Source organism: Limanda limanda, chromosome 21 (genome assembly GCF_963576545.1).
Source record: "Limanda limanda chromosome 21, fLimLim1.1, whole genome shotgun sequence".
Taxonomy (NCBI): Eukaryota; Metazoa; Chordata; class Actinopteri; order Pleuronectiformes; family Pleuronectidae; genus Limanda; species Limanda limanda.
In genome coordinates this window covers 2,110,885-2,126,301 of record NC_083656.1, presented here as the reverse complement: position 1 = coordinate 2,126,301, position 15,417 = coordinate 2,110,885, and the positions used below count along the sequence as shown (strand labels likewise).

Genomic DNA, 15,417 nt, shown 5'->3' with positions numbered 1-15,417 from the left:
TGAGGAGGACAAACGATTTTATTTTTAAACGTTCATCACAATAAACCATTGCTTTTCGTCTTCATTTTCTGACCTAATGAAAGTTTGTTTTAATGTTCCTTAAATGCTGACCTGTAGAGGAGCCACCTCCAGGGCGTCCTGCACCAGCGAGGCGGTGTGGAACACGATGGGCTTGGTGATGAAGGGGGACTGGACGGGTCGGGGGTCAAACAGGTTGGGGTGGTTGCACACTTTGCGAAGCTGCATCAGGATGTTGATCACAGACATGAAGTGACCACTAGCCAGCGTTTCCCGGGTCCTGTAAATAAGAAGGACAAGCCAGTGAGACACTGCTGGTCAAATTCATAGCAGACGTAATATTAATATGCAAGTAAGTCATTAATAATTTAGATTGCTGAAACAAGTATGATTACTACCCTTTTGATAATTAATATCTTTAGGTTTTTAACATTTGTTTGGAAAAATCTACAATATGACCATGTTGTTTTGTTCTGACAATTAATGATTAACACATAAATCAGCAGAATGAACAATGGAAGTTTTGGTTGAAAACATCTTTACATGACACACTTTCTTGCAAATGAATGATAAATAAACCAGAACTAGACACTAGATATAATCCCAGACTTTTTAATTTTATTTTATAACTATATTGCATAAGACAAGACAACCTAGAGAGTTTTCTTTTTTTTGGCTGCTTCAGGATTAATTTTTTATGACAACATTGAGGAAGAATTACCGCACTGCGGTTTCATGCTAACCAGTGCTGTTTCTGTGCACATATTTCTACATCATTTCCCCCCCAGATTTATCTGAAAGGTCACTGTGACCTTTGGCTTTGGTCACAGGAATATAATCACTTCAGCCTCGAGTCCAAAAGACAACGGATCAAAAGTCGAAGAAATTCCTTCCGTTAACCAGATCGTTGCCAAATTCTCCTTTTGAACACAGTAACTCACGTGGCCTGTGCCATGAAGTCGTCGTAGAGGAACCGTTGTCTCTTGGAGAGGCGACAGCGAACCACATGTTCATATTTCTTTGGCATCTGCTTCTCGACATCGATCTTGATCCTCCTGAGCAGGAAGGGCCTCAGCACCTTGTGGAGCCTCTTGACCAGGCCCTCGTTGTACTCCTGGCTGCCCTCGATCATTCCCGTCAGCGGGTTGGAGAACCACTCCTTGAACTCGCGGTGGGACTGGAAGACGTGGGGCATCAGGAAGTGCATGAGGGACCACAGCTCCATCAGGCTGTTCTGCAGAGGAGTCCCTGTCAGCAGCAGTCGCCGGTGGCTGTGATTGGTAGAGGTCAGAGGATGATGTCAGATATGTGAGATATGAGACGACAAAGGACACAGAAATGCATTCCTACATGAACTCTGAGGTTTTACAGAAACAGGACATATTTTCCCAATAAGAAATCTACTTGTGAAAACAATGTGAAACACGATTCTTGCTTGAAACACTGATTCATATTTTCCACCCACAATCCAGATTTCCCACAAGAATAGTGGAGAAATGATTATCTCACTTTAATACTTCAGTGTGCAGTTCGTTTTTAGGAAAATGGACGAAGACATCCAAACAGGGCAAAACTATTTTCATGAAAACCCACTAGAGCTTCTTCTGAACTGCAAACATAACCAACATCCCAAGAAAATATATCTGTGTGAGATTCACAGAATGCAGCTCTTTCATAGCTACATTTACATTTTGATATCAGATCCCTAAATGTGTTCACATCTATGAATGATTCCCTGCGTGTCTGCTTCAGAGGATCCACAGCACCCAGATCCACTGACCTGTTGAAGTTCAGCAGACTCTGCCAGCGCTGAGACTTGAAGTTCTTGATGTTCTGAGCCTCGTCTAAGATCAGGTAGCGCCAGGACTTGCGTCTGAAGGCCTGGTGATCCTGGAGCACCAGCTTGTATGACGTGATGCACACGTGGAAAGCATTAGGTTTCGTCCAGCCCTGAGAAAGGAAAAGGGAAACAATATGATTTTCATGTGTACTTTTTTCCAACACTGACTCCAGCCTATTTTTTCATTTTTTCGAAACCAGGTGTTGAAATATCTGCCAGATTTATTCAAATAAAATTCAGCAGTTGCTCTCAGTGGAAATGTAAAAACTGCTAAATAACACTGCAGAGTCTGTGAGCTGATTACCTGTCTCTTCAGCTTCCTCTCTTTTTGGCTGCCAAAGTACGTGAGGATTTTAAACCCGGGACACCAGCGCTTCAGCTCCATTTCCCAGTTCAGCATCACACTGGTGGGGACGATGATAAGGTGAGGCCCCCAGTTACCTGAACACAACAGAACCAAACATCAGCAGCTGAAGGCAAAAGAAGCGAGGAAACTAATGTATAAAAACTATTGAAAACACTGTAAAAATACAAATCCCTATGAAGTTAAACAAACTGCTGCATGAATAAGAAGCACTGAAGCATAATGAGTCGGTCGTTTACCTTTCTCACAGGCGAGGTGAGCGAGCAGCGCGATGGTCTGGATGGTTTTACCCAAACCCATCTCATCGGCCAGAATACCATTAAGCTTCTTCTCGTACATGGTGACCAACCAGTCGAGTCCAATGTGCTGGTATTCTCGTAATGTGCCGTGAAGCAGGAACGGGATGGGAGTCTTGACCTTTTATTGGACAAAATAATAAGAAATTTATGTTCCCGGACTGCACAGTATTAAATATTTAAACTCAAATACACACAAAAGAACAAGTCTTGTTTTTTATAATACTGCTTTAGAGAGTTTTCCTGCAAAAAAAAGACGTTTTTTACTCACTATTTAAAGCTTAAAATCTATTTAACCTGAATTATTCTAAATATTCACGACTGACCTTCGCTGTGGCCAGAGTGTAGCCTTTAGGCTGCAGACTCTCTGCAGTCGCAGCGATGTGACTGATTTCTTTCTTCGGTCGCGCAGTAGTCGAAGGTGGGGTGGTATCTCCCTCCTTTAGCAGGACCTCCATCCCTTCATCTCCACAGTCATCACCCTCCTCCTCCTCCTCTTCCTCCTCCTCCTCTGCTTCCTTCTCACTCTCGTCATTCTCAGCACTGTCTCCTTGTGAATCTGAAAGATAAATGACAAACAATCGTTAACAAGTGAACAGGAGGAAAACATTTTGGGCTCATCAGCATTTAAACATAAATAATTTACGTGAGATTATTTTTGATTCCCTCTTCTCTGTGAGCTGGTTAATACCTGAGGAGGAAGAGTTGCTTTCAACATCACTCTCATCTTCTTCAGTCTCCTCCTCTTCATCACCAGACACCTCAGAATCGGAGCTCGCTTTAGAGCCAGAAGCAGAAGGGGCCTCGAAGTCGGAGGCATAAGCTCCTTTGTACTTCTCCAGCAGCTCCTCCACACTCATGTCGCCTACAAGGAGAGCAGAGACATGTCAGGGCGGAGGTTAACATTTAATATGAATGAGTGAATGATTGGAATGCATATTCACATTAAACTAACAAATATTGAACATAGCAGCAGGAATATGATACTTAAGACATTGAAAATGCTGACTTCAATTCAACTCTTTCCCCAGGAAATGGCTCAAATAAACTTTTGAATATTTTGTTGGACAGAAAATACAATGGTTGCTTGATTTTGATAACTTTGTCTTAAAAGCCTGGAAAAGACTCTGAATAAAATATTTAATAAGCATTTACTTTGAACAAAAAACTCCTCGTCACAAGTTTTGACTCTTTCTACACCAATAATAAAAAAGCACCGACCTTCTTTAGCGAGATCATCCAGCTCCTCGGCATGATTTAGGTTTCCTTCCACCTTCTCCTGGTCGGCTATGGTGTCCTCTTCATCCTCGGCTGAAAATGAGAAGAAACACAAAATAAACACTCGACCCACAAAATACACTAATTTCAAAGTGTTCAAAGAAAATACTGGTGCATTGTTTTACTCTTTTTTGAACTAGTAGAAGTGGAGCATGTTCTTATACTTGTTTAGGTCCCCCCCTCACATAATATATCAGGGTTCCTACAGGTTTTAACAAGATAAATTTAAGACTTTTTAAGACCTTTTAAGACCACTTTGAATAGAGTTTAAGACCTATTTCACGACCATACTGGCGAAAAGTATGAAGGAAAATTACTATGAAAGATGAAATAAGTCACAGAATTACTTACAAAGTAAATTTATACCCATTCAACATAAGAACAATAACAATACACAAGTCAAACAAGCTTTAAACATGCTTTAAACATGCATTAAACATGCTGAAATAAATTGAAATAAAAGGATGTTCCATAAAACATGTCCAGAGAAGGAAATTAAACATCCCATCGAACCTTACAAAACCTCTAACTTCTCAGCTCTGGCAGAATCAAATTTAAGACCTTTTTAAGACTTTTTAAGGCCTAAAATTTCGATTATTAAATTTAAGACCTTTTAAGACTTTTTAAGACCCCGCGGGAACCCTGATATATTTAAAATCTTACCATCCTCGTCATTGGCAGTGAATTCCCCATCTTCCTCCTCCATTGATGAACAAGTTTCATCAGAACATTCTTCTTCTGAGACCGTCTCCTTCGAAGTACAATGATTCTGTGATTAAACGACATTCAGTCATGAATCAGAGAACGCAGCCCAGTGTGGGCGGGTTGCTGTGGGTTACCTGAGGCAGTTTGAGGGTGCTGAGTAATTGGTCCAAGGGCAGCATGCCCTCCTCCTTCAGCAGCTCGATCTCCCTCCTGTGGGTCTCTGCATCATTCCCCTCCTGCTGCTCCTCCACGTCCAACGTCTCCTCGTCATCCTCTTCCTCACACGGAGGCTCAAAGTCCCGATCTGGATAGAGAAGAGTTGTAAGGAGATTCAAAAGTTTAAAGAGATGGAATAAATGACTAAACAGATACGTTCTGTGTGTAAATGATTTCTAATATCTCCATTTGGGCTCAAAAGGTAAAACACGAAAGAACAACTGAACGGTTTCATATGTTCAAAATACATCTGAGGACATACTCCTGGAAATAAAAGTTCAATATTCAATATATTGAATTTCAATACAGAGATTCTTCATGGCTAAGGAGACTGTGTTTGCACTTCAGCACCAAACTGTGTTACATAATAAAATGAAGGTGGAGCCTGCTCTCCTGACAAACAGAAATCCACCACTTCCTTATTCTATCTGAGCAAACTCTAACATGTAGTTACAGTTCACAGACGCGTGTTCAGTCATCCACACGTCCTACAAGTCTGTGTCCATTAGTAACAATGGACGTGGACGAGTGGGACCAGTTCGACTAGTTTCCCGTCTGGTGGTTGACAGTTGGAGCTCGATACGTTTCTCGTGAGGTGTCGTGACGAGAGACGTTTTGTTGCAAGGAAAGAAATCTGACTTCAGCTTGAACATTTCAGCCTCAGGTTATCAGGTGGGATTTTCACAGCAATGTGACAACATCATTGAATCTCTCAGATGCAACAACCTTGACAACGAAGAGGAGCTTTTTGTTTCCACTGCGGAAGAACACTCATTCATTGGTGTGTAGCTATGACAACGTCCCTGTGTGAACCAATGAATCAGCTCTACAAGACAAACCGACACAGAAAGCTCTAGATATGTAAAAGCTGCTGGATTTATTAGTTTCAAAAAATAACTCCTCACCATCCTCCTCAGCAGGAGGCGCTTGAGGTTTTGGGGGGGTCACGACCACAGTCTCCGCCGGCCTGCTGGGAGCGAGCGACTTGCTGAGGAGGTCCGAGTACTTCTCCGTCTGGCCAACAATGAAGTCCAGCTGGAGGTCCAGAGCTTTCTTCCTCTTCTCCTCCAATCTGGACTGCTGCTTGTACTGCACCACCTTTACCAACACAATAAAAACAGGTGAAATTCACTCAGTAAGTTCAAGAGAAGCTACACAAACTCCTGTGGGGTTTTATTTGTGTGAAAAGTGCATTAAAAAAAAAACACCAAACACAAACTACACAGCTGAACACTGAACGTTTTGTTTACTCTGACTTTGGGAATCTGTACCTTCTCCACACTGCTCCAGAAAGCTCGCACTTCCTTTGCGATGGAAGATGCAACTCTTCTTATTTTAGCGTGCTCGTCTCTCTTGGCCTTTTCTTCCTTTTGCCTCAGGTCCTCATGGTGTCGCATCACCATCCGAACCACCTAATAGCATGAGGACATGTACAGGATAGAAAATCAGAATAACAGTATAAACAATTTCCAACAAGCCAAGAAATAAATATAAAAGAATTACATTTCCACGTTTGTGGGTCCAGAACACACATTCACATCTGTGTGTTTAACATGTGTGGATCTACAGGGATTTAACTGAACCCACCTTTCGAGCCACCCCTCTCTTCCATCGCCTCTCTTGGGCGAAGTCAGCAGAGAGCCACTGCATCTCCTCACACAGGTAGTCCCACTGCACTTTGGGTCGTGTCGGCTCGGTCAGGCGGGTGAGACGCTTCATCGACCAGAAGCCCTCTCGCTTGAATGCCTGGGTTCGATGTTCAATGTCCGCTTCCTGAGGGAATCAATCGGGAAGAGAAAAAAAAATAAAATCAGTTATGAATCCTGATGACAGATTGTTGTGCTACACCGGTGTTTCAAAAATGAGAATGAGTTCACTTATAGTCCAGGCAAAGTAGCCCATTTTGGAGCCAAAAATAGAAGTAATTGTAAAAGAATTTTTTTCAGCATAGATTATTTCTATGAGGTGTCCAGAACAACATACTAAAATTCCTAAGAAATCCTAGTTGAGGAAATATGTTTAATTCTCATCAATGTGCCAATAAGGCAACAATACACCCCAAAAAGACTATTTTTTTCCTTTACTCCAATCAAAATGAAACTTTACACAATGAAAGTAGCCATGAAACGTAACATTTTTTGTATTACAAGTTTCTTTGAAAATGAATTTATGTATGTATTTGTAATACATATGAATGGTTTTTGCCTATGCAAATTAGGACATATTCAATAAGTGTGGAGCTCATGTGCTTGTCAAATTCATTTCAAAAGAAACTTGTAATACAAAAAATGTTACGTTTCATGGTTACTTTCATTGTGTAAAGTTTTATTTTGATTGGAGTAAAGGAAAAAAATAGTCTTTTTGGGGTGTATTGTTGCCTTATTGGCACATTGATGAGAATTAACATATTTCCTCAACTAGGATTTCTTAGGACTTTTAGTATGTTGTTCTGGACACCTCATAGAAATGATCTATGCTGAAAAAAATTCTTTTACAATTAGTTGGTCGTAAAACGCTACTTTGCCTGGACTACTAAACTTCAGTGAATTACATAGAATATCTGAAGGCTCACTCACATGTTTCGCCTGCTCGGCCATGTCTGTGTGACGCTCGCCACGGGGTCGCTGAGGAGTGGTCGGATCAGGAGACACAGAGGATGGACTGTAGCTACCGGCGGTTCCAGGAGAGACAAACTTGCCACTCGGACCCCGGAGAGGTGAGGACTTGTCTCGTCGTGCAAGTGCCCAATCAGAAGTGGGAGAGGTGCTGGGGGGGTGGGAGGAGGAGGTGGACGGGGAGACGGGGGAGGAATTGGCGGCGACCCTCTCTGCGATCCATTCCCGTACCTTTTAAAGGACAAAGAGAAGGATGTGAGGAACATTCTCAAAAAACAAAGTGATATTAACGACACCATGTGATAATCTGCAAATGCACAAATAACATTTAAGCAAGTGTATTTTAAAAAAAGTGAGTGTGGACGTGCTCCAGAGTTACAAACTGGCTGACAACGGGACAGTCTGTCTGCAGGAAGTGTAATCACAAAGTAGCTGAAGTCAAAGAGAAGCCTCATCAAGTTTCACCACGTCATGACTGGGATGTGCCGGTGAATGCCCGGTTAAGAGAAAACCTGGTGTCTCACAACCACCACTTACCTTAAGGAACAGTGTCTGTCTGTCTGTCCTGCTCTGTCCATGCTGGGAAAACACACATGGCTTAGAATGCAGCCCACTTAAAGAATAAAATCACTAAATGATAATAAAAACACAACGTTCACATGAGTTTCATCAATATGAACTACATGATGAGTGTCAGAAACTATACATATTTTTGTTCTTCTCAGTTAACATTGTGACCTGACCAGCTTTACTGCTGCTGTGAGGCTTTACTGTGGCACTCAGGGTTATTCAGATTAGAAAGAAGTATCAAGACCGAGCGAGAAGGTGATGAATATGATCCATATCTATAATTTTCCAGCGTATCCCCACAACACAACCAAGTCTACAACACATATCGATGTAATCACCCAACATCTCATTCTTCATGAACATACCATGTGTGATGAGCTGGAAGTGTTCATTTCACTCTCTGTTTTGTCAGCGTCGGGTTCTTCGTCGCTGGCCTCCTCGGGGCTGCTGACCTGTCCTGAGGTTCCCTCCTGAGCCTCAGCGTCTCCCGTCTGGTCGTCCTGGTCCATGTCCTCGCTCTCGTCCTCCACGTCCATGGAGTCAGGTTGGCTGATGGGGTCATTGGGGCTGCTGGACGACACAGCTATCCTTTCCTCGGACCCTTCGAGCATGTGAAGGGTGTGGGGGGTTCTAGGTGGGGTGGTGTCTTGGGTCACAGATTCAGTTGTTGACGTTTTAGTTAGAGTTAAGGCCTCGTTGTCAGATTTGTGTGTGGGGGTCTGCTCACGGTGTAATGTGATGTGACTGCTCGCAGACGGCTGCACCTCCACAGGCAGAGCTGCTGTGGCCTGATGGTCCCGGCTGCTAAGAGCCACGGACGCACAGAAAGAACCTGCTGCTGCTGAGTCAGTTTGGGCAAGGCACTCCTCAGACACCGGGCCGGGCAGGGCACCGCGGGCACTGGCCAACTTGCCGGACACATTTTGTTGCTTGGACACCTGTGACAAAAGGGAGGATGGATATTTCAGGAGAGATATTCCTCCTGGTTTGAGCAGGAGCAGCTTTGGATCTATAGAACTAGAGGAGCGAGAGGTGTGGAAAGCCTCTGGTTTGGTTTCTGTGGGCACAGCGGCATTGTGAATACTCTGTGATGCAGCTTGTGTCAAAGAAGAGGCTTCTACTGTCCCTTCACGTGAAGAGACACAGGCCTCAAGCTTTGTGGCGTTTACAACAGTGACTCCTGGGGTGTGTATTAGAGAGGGCTGATTCTCTACATGAGAAACGTGCACTGGAACAGCAGCAGATGATTGCATCGACACATCCTCACCGGTGACCACTGGGGATGTGAGAGATAAAGAGCCAACTGTTGCTTCAGCTTCCTGTTTCTGGGGAGCTGTTTGAATTTCAGGAGAATCACTCACCTCTGTTTGGTCTGAAAGTGTCGCACTGAGCTGCGGACAAGTCGTCACAATTTGTGCACTCGTGCTTCCTTGTTCTACAGTGAATGAGTCCGACGTCCCGGCAGCTACTTCAACTAAACAAACCTCACTGGAGTTTGCCACTTGAGCAGCTTGGTTAGCGTCTAATACCAAATGCTGTCTGATAGCTACCCTCATGCTTTGTAAGGACAAATTATGGGAATTACTGTTTGAGAGATCCTGCAGTTGATTTGCATCATGTGCTGAAGGCAAGGGCTGCTGGGAAATGATGATAGTGTCACTGTCATTGATTGTGTGAATGGAGGGTCCGAGGTGCAACTCCAAGTCCTGTTTGACGTTAAACTCCTCAGAGTTTTCCAGTAGCGCGTTGAAAAGGTTCACCTCGTATCCCGGGGAGTGAGGCATCTGAACGCTGCCGCTGGCACAGACCGTTTCCTCGGCAACCTCCTCCACCAGGCCACAGAACTCGTACACCTCCACCGGCTGGGAGTCCAACTCCACGTCTGCCTCCACCCGTTCTTCATACAGCTTTGATTCAGAGCTCAGCTGGGTGACCAGGGCAGCTTCACAGACTCCACCCTCCTCTGGCTGTGTGATGTAGCTCTGCTTCAGGTGCACGTTGGACCAGTCCTCGTTGATATGAGCCTCCTCCTGGACAACCACCATTTCTTGAGCGTCTCCCGGCTCAGCAGCCGGAGGTGTCTGTGTTGGTGGGAGCTGATCACAGGGGGGGGAGGTTTCTGCTTCAACAACCTGCCCCGCCTGCAGGGAGATTACTATGCTGCTATCAAACCGGGGAGGGGCAGCGGAGGGTTTTGAGGGACTATCCTGGGTGGGAGAACTCTCTGGCAGCATTGTGAAGTCAGACGAGGAGACGACAGCGTCCGAGGGTTCTTCCCGTGTGCTGCTCTCAACCCGCTCTCCCCCAAGAGAGTCACAGCTCGTCTGGAGGTCGCCGTCTTCTCTCCCGGCGGCGTTACTGGACAATAAGCCTGCGTCTCCAGAAGTGTGTAATCCATGAGGTGTGTCTCCTGCCTCTGGGGTCTCAAGTAGTTCAGCTGATGGAGGTTGCGATTCACTGTCAGAAGTTTTAAGAAGCGCTGTAACACGGTCAAATGTCTCAACTGATTCAAAAGCATTTTCTCGAGGATCATCCGAGATCGTCTTGATGATTTCAGGTTGTGTTTTTGATGCGTCAGTTTGTTTAATCTCACTGCTGTCAGGAGATGGGAGCAGAGGTTTTGAGTCCTGGTGACCAGCAGCTTGCCACGCAGCACCTGACGGGGGGATATGGCGGTCTGTGTGGAGGAGTGAGTCCCCGTCCGGCTGCTCCACAGCGCCATGTCCTGAGCTGTCAGCGTCCGAGTGTGGGACAGAGGAAGTTGAGGCTGTGGAACAGATTTGAGATGAGGTCTGTGGGAGAATATTCCCGACTTTCTGCCCATTTCCAACAGTTTCCACATTTGTTCCAGTCTCTGGTTTATATTCCAATCTGTTGGACTGCTTCTCTGAGACAGCCAGAAGTCCTGCAGCTTCTCCAAGTGGTTGAATCTGGTCCGTGTCACAATTTGATTGGCTTTTCTCTGCATCAGTTTGTGACTCATGTCGCAGCTCTTGCGCTGTGCTGTCGAACTTTGTATCTGGGGCAAGAGGCGGACAAAGGGGAGCCGGAGGCCGTTGCATCTCGTCCGAGGAGCTACGGTCATCAGTGAGGGATGTGGGCAAGGATCTCGCACCTTCATCTGAGACGCTGTCCTTAGAGTCGCAGCCGATGGGGAGAGACTCAGGCAGCGGTGTTGGCGTGGCGTTCTCCATGCCAAGGAATGCTGGGTCCTCGCTCTCCTGCAGTGGCACGGTGGATGGAATGGTGAGTGGAGGGTCCGGGCGGGGGGCAGCTGCGACCGGCTGCTGTGCATGCCGAGGTGACTCCCCGGCCACATCCTGTGCAGCCTGGGGGTTGCCACCGGGCAAATCCACAGCCGGAGAGGCACGCTGCCGCGCCGCCTCCTCCTCAGAGCTTCCTTCCTGTGTGCTGCCCCGGCTACACACTGCACCTGGGGGGGGGGGAGGGGGGGCACAGGTTATTATCTCAATGTCTGGACAGGTATTGAAACACGTCCATAAGTGAGTACACATGTGCAAAGCAACAACTCCTCACCTGTCTGTGGTGTGAGACACAGATCTTCTGTGCGTTCTACTTCCAGGATGCTGACATTAGGGTCCCTGCCACATATTCTGAAGACGTGAAACACAGAGACGGATGGTGAGTTATTACAAAAATAAACAATAAGCAACAGCATCTCTCTCACATCACAATTAAAACTCTGCAGTGGTTTTTTTTACTGTAGTTAAAACGACTTTAAAGGCTTGTGTGTTTTCCCTCCTTGCCCCACTCTATTTCTACTTGACTACATTTACTTCAACACATTTATGACAGCTTCAGCTACTTAAAATATTAAGATAACAACCAACAAGTGTGATGAAGAGCTTATGAAATATGATGCTCTGGATATAAACTACCCAACAAAACACCTGCAGCAAAAACAAACCTTTTGATCATTTGTCATTATTGATGCGAAAACTACTTTTAATACAATAGGTTTATCTCTAAACTTGAGAGATTTAAATTCTTCCTCCGATGCTTCAACTATGAGAGGACAACAACGGAGACTTCAGCAGAGACGGAACTGATGCTAGGACATCAGGACGAGCAGTTAGTAAACAAAGTGAGGACAACGTGAGGGACAATGAGGATCACGTCCCAGGGGACACTCGGACAGACAGCTGAGCGGATCCAGCTGTGCGTTAGGAGTGTGGCTGCCACATCTGGCTAAGGGGCGAGCGGGTCATCATGCAGCTGTAATAAAATAGAGAGAGAGAGCGGCTGCAGGAGAGGGTCTCCAGCTCGGAGCTGCAGGAGAAGGTCTCAAGCTCGGGCTGCAAGAGAGGGTCTCAAGCTCGGGCAGGAGGAGAGGGTCTCCAGCTCGGGGCTGCAGGAGACCCTCTCCTCCGGCTCGGGGCTGCAGGAGAAGGTCTCCTCCGGCTCGGGCTGCAGGAGAAGGTCTCCAGCTAAGGGGCTACAGGAGATCTTCTCCTCCAGCTCGGGGCTGCAGGAGACCTTCTCCTCCGGCTCTGGGCTGCAGGAGAAGGTCTCCAGCTCGGGGCTGCAGGAGAAGGTCTCCAGCTCGGGGCTGCAGGAGAAGGTCTCCAGCTCGGGGCTGCAGGAGAAGGTCTCCAGCTCAGGGCTGCAAGAGAGGGTCTCCAGCTCAGGGCTGCAAGAGAGGGTCTAAAGCTCAGGGCTGCAAGAGAGGGTCTAAAGCTCAGGGCTGCAGGAGAGCATCTCCTCCAGTTCCGAGCCGGAGACAGTCTCCTCCAGCTTGGGGCTGCAGGAGAAGGTCTCCAGGTCGGAGCTGCAGGAGAAGGTCTCCAGTTCGGAGTTGCAGGAGAGGGTCTCCAGCCCCGAGCTGCAGGAGATGCTCTCGTTTGCTGCAGTCGCCCACAGGACCCCAGCCTCCTCTCATTCATTCGAACCCGTTTCCCTGTGGCCCCTCGCAGCGTGTGGGCAGCGGTCTACGTGGAGAACCTGCACCTTTGTTTGCGAGCGGTGGCGTGAAGAGGAGTGAAGCCACTTTGTTGAGACCCGGCGGAGTCACCGCTTCTCCTCTCATGAAAACACATGGAGCTGGTTAACGCCTAGAGAAAGCTTGCTGGTGTTCGGAGGAAATGTGTTTCCCTTTTAGCTCATGTCCCCCCCGGAGCACTGCCCTGCCCGGTCCGGGGTCCGGTCGGGTCCGGACCGGGTCCTGCTGGGCACCGGGACCGGCAGCTGCACCGGGGGGGGGACATGACGGTGTGTTAACCCGCCTGACTGCAGACGGAAATACACCGGGTGTCGGGTTGTGGTCGCGGGGGAATCGATCGGGAGTTTAGATTTCCACTGCACACCGGTTTGGCTAGCACGGTTAGCTAGCTAGCGTTAGCTCCCACAACAACAGTGCTGGCTGGCTGTGCTGCTAGCAGGCGAGCTACCGGAGCCACTTCCCTCCCGCTGCTGGAACAGCCGAACCGGATCTCAACCCGCACACTCGATCACTTACTCGCACCGGGACACCGAGGAGGAAGATCAGCATCAAAACCCCGCTTCTGCACTTACATGAGCCGGGGTGGGGGGGGACAATCACCCGTGACGTCATTGCGTGGGGTCAAACAGCTTAAATGAATGACTTTTAAAAAAACACTCACTTTAAAATCCCCCGTGATTCAGAATTCATGTGCAAACATTAAAAAAACAGGCGACAATGAAAAAAAAAACAAGGTTAAAAAGTTCCATATGAATTTTGCAATGATTACAGGGGGGTGGGGGGGTGCAGGGGGGGGTCGCACGGTCCCACGGACAGCGGGGCTCGAGCAGCGACGCGGGGGACCCGGTGCTCCCGGGGCGGCTCGCTCCTCACCGGGCAGCCCAGCTGGGTGCTACGGGTTCGAACTGTGTCCGGGCTCCTCCGGTAAAGCCCCGGTGGACCCGTGTACAGAGCAGCAGCGGGTGAGCCGCGGCGGGTTCGATCCCCGTCGTCCCTCCCAGGCTCCCTCCGGCCCCCCCGTTACTTCCTCCTCGCCCCCTCCCTCCGCAGGCCGCCATCTTAAGTTCCCACCTACCTGAAATCTCCGAGCGATTTTCTTTCACTAAATTCTCGCTGAAGGAGTCGTCATCCGCAGGAGATCGCACTCAATCCTGGATGCCGGGGACCGGAGCTGCCTCCCGGTACCCAACGAGGTGCCGCCGGGTCTGCGGGAAGAAGCTCTGCGGCGGACCGGGGGAGCCTGGCTCGGCGGCAGAAGGTAGCGGGCGCGGGGAGGAGACTTTCCGCAGCGAAATGGTGGAAGAGCCGCGGGATCCAAGTAGCGAGCCCGGAACTCTCGCGAGATCTGGACCCGGCGCGGCGATCCAAAAATCCTTATTGTGGAGTTTCTTCTTCTCTAATGTTTCTTCTTCTTATTAAATGTTTCTGACAGTTGTTTATTCTTCTCTAATGTTTCTTCTTCTTATTTAATGTTTCTGACAGATGTTTCTTCTTCTCTAATGTTTCTTCTTATTATTTAATGTTTCTGACAGTTGTTTCTTCTTCTCTAATGTTTCTTCTTCTTATTTAATGTTCTGACTGTTGTTTCTTCTTCTTATTTAATGTTCTGACTGTTGTTTCTTCTTCTCTAATGTTTCTTCTTCTTATTTAATGTTCTGACTGTTGTTTCTTCTTCTCTAATGTTTCTTCTTATTATTTAATGTTTCTGACAGTTGTTTCTTCTTCTCTAATGTTTCTTCTTCTTATTTAATGCTCTGACTGTTGTTTCTTCTTCTCTAATGTTTCTTCTTCTTATTAAATGTTTCTGACAGTTGTTTATTCTTCGTTCATGTTTATTCTTTTTTATTAAGTATATTCCTGACTGGTGTTTATTCCTCTTTGATGTTTCTGACTGTTGTTTCTTTCTCTTTAATGTTTGTGATTGTTGTTTCTTTCTCTTTAATGTTTGTGACTGCTGTTTGTTCTACTTTAATGTTCGGACTGTTTTTTATTCTGCGTTAATGTTTATTCTTCTTATTAAGTATATTCCTGACTGGTGTTTATTCCTCTTTGATGTTCCTGACTGTTGTTTCTTTCTCTTTGATGTTTCTGATTGTTGTTTCTTTCTCTTTAATGTTTCTGACTGCTGTTTGTTCTTCTTTAATGTTCTGACTGTTGTTTATTCCTCTTTGATGTTTCTGACTGTTGTTTCTTTCTCTTTAATGTTTGTGACTGCTGTTTGTTCTTCTTTAATGTTCTGACTGTTGTTTATTCTGCGTTAATGTTTATTCTTATTAAGTATATTCCTGACTGGTGTTTATTCCTCTTTAATGTTCTGACTGTTGTTTCTTCTTCTCTAATGTTTCTTCTTCTTATTTAATGTTTCTGACAGTTGTTTATTTTTCGTTCATGTTTATTCTTTTTTATTAAGTATATTCCATAGGTATATTCCTGACTGGTGTTTATTCCTCTTTAATGTTTGTGACTTGTTTATTCTGCGTTAATGTCTATTCTTCTTATTAAGTATATTCCTGAATGGTGTTTATTCCTCTTTGATGTTCCTGACTGTTGTTTCT

At 46.3% G+C, this 15,417-nt stretch overlaps 1 protein-coding gene across 1 annotated transcript in view; it reads right to left on the bottom strand.

Moving 5' to 3' along the window:
* srcap (Snf2-related CREBBP activator protein) overlaps window positions 1–14,139 on the bottom strand; it is a 30,415-nt gene extending 16,276 nt beyond the window's left edge. Inside the window, exons 1-17 of the mRNA XM_061095339.1 lie at window positions 13,938–14,139; window positions 11,440–11,516; window positions 8,268–11,335; window positions 7,294–7,563; window positions 6,305–6,490; window positions 5,989–6,129; window positions 5,623–5,815; window positions 4,636–4,805; window positions 4,460–4,565; window positions 3,740–3,829; window positions 3,210–3,383; window positions 2,845–3,077; window positions 2,462–2,639; window positions 2,163–2,299; window positions 1,799–1,968; window positions 960–1,289; window positions 112–298 (exon numbers count right to left, since the gene is read on the bottom strand). Coding sequence (XP_060951322.1) covers window positions 112–298; window positions 960–1,289; window positions 1,799–1,968; window positions 2,163–2,299; window positions 2,462–2,639; window positions 2,845–3,077; window positions 3,210–3,383; window positions 3,740–3,829; window positions 4,460–4,565; window positions 4,636–4,805; window positions 5,623–5,815; window positions 5,989–6,129; window positions 6,305–6,490; window positions 7,294–7,563; window positions 8,268–11,096 — 5,394 coding nt within the window. The 5' untranslated portion in view covers window positions 11,097–11,335; window positions 11,440–11,516; window positions 13,938–14,139. The remainder of the gene's footprint in view (window positions 1–111; window positions 299–959; window positions 1,290–1,798; window positions 1,969–2,162; window positions 2,300–2,461; window positions 2,640–2,844; window positions 3,078–3,209; window positions 3,384–3,739; window positions 3,830–4,459; window positions 4,566–4,635; window positions 4,806–5,622; window positions 5,816–5,988; window positions 6,130–6,304; window positions 6,491–7,293; window positions 7,564–8,267; window positions 11,336–11,439; window positions 11,517–13,937) is intronic.
* Between the last annotated feature and the right edge of the window lie 1,278 nt (window positions 14,140–15,417).